Source organism: Charadrius vociferus, unplaced genomic scaffold, assembly GCF_000708025.1.
Source record: "Charadrius vociferus isolate BGI_N301 unplaced genomic scaffold, ASM70802v2 scaffold529, whole genome shotgun sequence".
In the NCBI taxonomy this organism is placed as follows: Eukaryota; Metazoa; Chordata; class Aves; order Charadriiformes; family Charadriidae; genus Charadrius; species Charadrius vociferus.
The window spans coordinates 1,269,277-1,272,505 of NW_009650172.1; the positions used below are offsets into that span (position 1 = coordinate 1,269,277).

General features: G+C 59.0%; 1 protein-coding gene across 2 annotated transcripts in view; it reads right to left on the reverse strand.

The window, feature by feature from the left end:
• Positions 1–3,229, reverse strand: part of ANXA6 (annexin A6) — a 13,923-nt gene that overhangs the window by 8,491 nt on the left and 2,203 nt on the right. Inside the window, exons 2-12 of one of the 2 annotated variants that reach the window (XM_009892595.1) lie at positions 2,766–2,850; positions 2,370–2,464; positions 2,098–2,211; positions 1,922–2,012; positions 1,732–1,811; positions 1,599–1,655; positions 1,324–1,417; positions 1,145–1,240; positions 831–889; positions 428–550; positions 152–210 (exon numbers count right to left, since the gene is read on the reverse strand). In XM_009892595.1, coding sequence (XP_009890897.1) covers positions 152–210; positions 428–550; positions 831–889; positions 1,145–1,240; positions 1,324–1,417; positions 1,599–1,655; positions 1,732–1,811; positions 1,922–2,012; positions 2,098–2,211; positions 2,370–2,464; positions 2,766–2,850 — 953 coding nt within the window. Of the gene's footprint in view, positions 1–151; positions 211–427; positions 551–830; positions 890–1,144; positions 1,241–1,323; positions 1,418–1,598; positions 1,656–1,731; positions 1,812–1,921; positions 2,013–2,097; positions 2,212–2,369; positions 2,465–2,765; positions 2,851–3,229 lie in introns of those variants that run through there. The other variant, XM_009892596.1, reaches the window with a different exon arrangement.

A 3,229-nucleotide genomic window follows, 5' to 3' on the forward strand; every position in this document is an offset into this window, starting at 1 on the left:
CATGCAGGGGCGCCACAGGCCCCCCCTGTACTGACCCGCTGTCACTGCGGGTGCTGCCGGTCCAGGTGCTCCACCAGGCTCTGACCCAGAGGTTTGTACCCAGCACCAAGGGGACGAAGAGGGACAAAGAGGGGGTGACAGGTGGTCTTACTCATCGTCCCCTCCACACAGCTTCAGCAGGGCCTTCTTGTACTCCCCGGAGGTGTCCTCCTGGAAAGACAGATGGAGAACCATGCAGCAGGGAAGGTCAAGGTAGTGCCATGGGATGGGCGCATGGAGAGAGGTCTCCCTGAGCCTTATCCTCAGAGATGGACACCCAGCACAGGGTGGTTGGGGAGGGGTCTCAGCCTTCCCATGGGTGCTGGCATCACGGGGGAGGCAGCACTAGCTGCTGCTCAAAGGGTGACCGGGCACCCCCAGCACTTACCTTTATCATGTTGTAGAGAGATTTCTCATACTTGGTCCTGAACACCTCCCGGATGTCCAGCATGTCTATCTCGCTGCGAGACACCATGATGCGGATCAGCGTGTTGTCTCTCGTGCCCAGCCCCTGCAACGGAGGAACCCCCGCATCAAGCCTGGGATGGCCAAGCAACCCTGCTCAGCCCATCACATTTGGGATCCTCTATCAGATTTCTACCCAGCCCCGGATCTGATGGAATAACTACTTTGGAGGGAAGTGCAGAGACCCCAGGTCACATAGGTCCTTGTCTTCACGGACCTGCGTCACCCTGCCCTCCCAGCAGCATCCTGTGGCAAGGGGACCCCTCCTCTGGCTGGCTCCCCACAATGCTGTGGGGGACCTCCTGGAGAAGGGGAGATCCACTCACCTTCATGGCCTTATAGAGCCGTTCAGCAAAATACTCTGCAGTGCTTCTGACGCACTTCACTGTGGGGAAATTGAGGTGCGGTTATGGGTGCTGTCAACCAGCTTCACCAGTGCCCCCAGCCTCTGAGCACCCATGCCCCTCGGGCAGCACATTCAGCATCCCCACCCGCCCTGAAGGACCCTCCCCTGAGCTCTCTGAAACCGAGTACAGCCACAACCCCAACCCTGCTGGCTTTTGTGCTGAGCCCTCCCGCCCCGCCAAGGCCAGCAGTGTGTTTTTGCAGCACCCCTTCCCCCCCGCAGGGGCTGACTTACCCACGGCCAGCATCAGCTTCTCAAAGTCACCAGAGAGCTCTCCCCGGATGCTCCTCTCGATCGGCTTCCCAGAAATCTTCAGGTACTCATCAAAGACTGTGGGACGAGAGTGAGATGATGCCTGGAGAAGCTGTGAAGATACCTTCAAGCCTAACCCTGAGCTCGCAGGAGATACTCACCCAGGCGGAGGTGCTGCTTGCTTCGCCGTCCAAGGATGTAGATGAACTGGGCCTCATCAGTGCCCCATTTCAGCTCTCCAGCTTCCAGCAGGTCCTTGTGGGATAGGGAAGGCAACAGAACCCAAGTCAGGGTGCTGCTCACGTAGGGCTCTGCCCAAGCATGGGTGCCCTTGGTGCCCACCCGCCTTTCGCAGGCCCAGGTCTGGATGGTCCCAGTGCCACCAGCCCCATCCCTGCCCAGATGCCACCCATGCCAGTGACCTGCCAAGCCTCACCTTAGCATCCTGCTCTACCAGGTCCTCGCTGACCACGTCATCTTCTTCCCTGGTGCCCTGTGGGACAGAGATGGGCTCAGCCCTGCCAGGCTCAGGTGCCCACCACCTACAGGTGTTGAACAGATGGACATACCTGAAGCAGAACGACAAGCATCTTCTTGAAATGGCCTGATGTGTCACCAACGACGTCAGCCTCCAGGTCTCTCTCATAAGCTGGTGGAAGAGGGATAGCTCAGGGCCTGGAGAGCTGGATCCCCTCATGTCTGCCCCTTGTCCTGGCCCAAGGGGACACAGGGCAGCCCCTGCCCTTCCCCAGCCCTCACCGTCTTTGTAGGCGGCCACCAGGTCGTGGATCTCCTGGTTGGTGCGGGAGGCGAGGATCTCGATGAGGCACTTCTCATCCGTGCCAATGCCCTGTGGGCAGAGACGCAACCCCATGAGCAGCAGGGACAGCTGTGGTGTCTTTCTGGGGGCCCTGGTTGGGCTGCCCAACCCTTACCGCAATGGCATCTTTGATCTCCTTGGCATCGCCGTAAGCTGGGGGCCGCATCAGGCTCACGATCAGCCGCTCAAACTTCCCTGTCAGCTCGTACTTGAGGTCTGCGATGAGGTCCTGGTGGAGGCGTAGAAAGGGGCTGGGGGACCCTTTGCTCCACAGCATCTCCAAGTGGGTCCAGGGAGCAGTGGATCCCTACATGGGCTGGTTGGTGGCAGCCATGGCCACCTATGTCTGCAGTGGGGCCACGGACCAGGGAACATTTCTGCCATTACCTTCCCATAGAGGGACTTGTAGGCTTGGCAGATCTCCACTCGCTGCTTGTTGCTTCTGGACGTGATAAGGTCGAGGATGGCCTCCTTGTCGCTGCCTGCGGGGAGAGCCGGGAGTCACATTTAGCCCCATGGCTGTGTCTCACCCCCCACGGCTGGGCTCATCATAGCCATCCTGCCGTGCCCAAAGCTGCTTCCGACTCAGGGCCGGGAGGAAAAGCAGAGCCAAGCTGGCTCCAGGGAAAGAAGGGGAACCCGGAGCAGTTCCTGGCACACTGCTAAAGCAGACAGGCAGCTGAGAGGGGAGGTGATGCAGGATGCCCAGCCATAAAGGGGCAAGTGAAGGAATAAGGGACATCAGGGTGGCCCTGGGTTGACAGTCCAGAGGAACATCCATACCAAATCCCTTCATGGCATTGTACAAGGCCTCCGCATCCTGGCTGGCATCAAAGCCTGGGAAATCCTTCACCGACCCTCTGTAGACCTAGGGGAAAGGAGGCGAGAAGGTGAAAGGGGAAGGAACAGCCCCCGGTGGAATGGGGGAAGGAGAAGTTGAAGCTGAGCAGGATTGGGGCGAGATCTGCTCCCGCTCGGGCTGTCCGAAGGCAAAGCTCAGCCTCAAACATAAACAGACAGTTTCTTCTCAGTTGTTTCCTTTCCTGTTTGCTCTCCCCGCTGTGCAAATTGTTTGTGCACCGGGTCATGGAGTACACAGCCTTCCCTCCTATCTCACTGCCATCGCTCTCGCTTTGCTGCTGGTGCCCCGTGTTTAAGGTGGATACAGCCCTCCCTGCTGTGTCGGCAGAGCTGGTGGTTTGAAGAGAGGTTTCTTGAGCACATTTGGGTTCCCAACTCCATCCAGG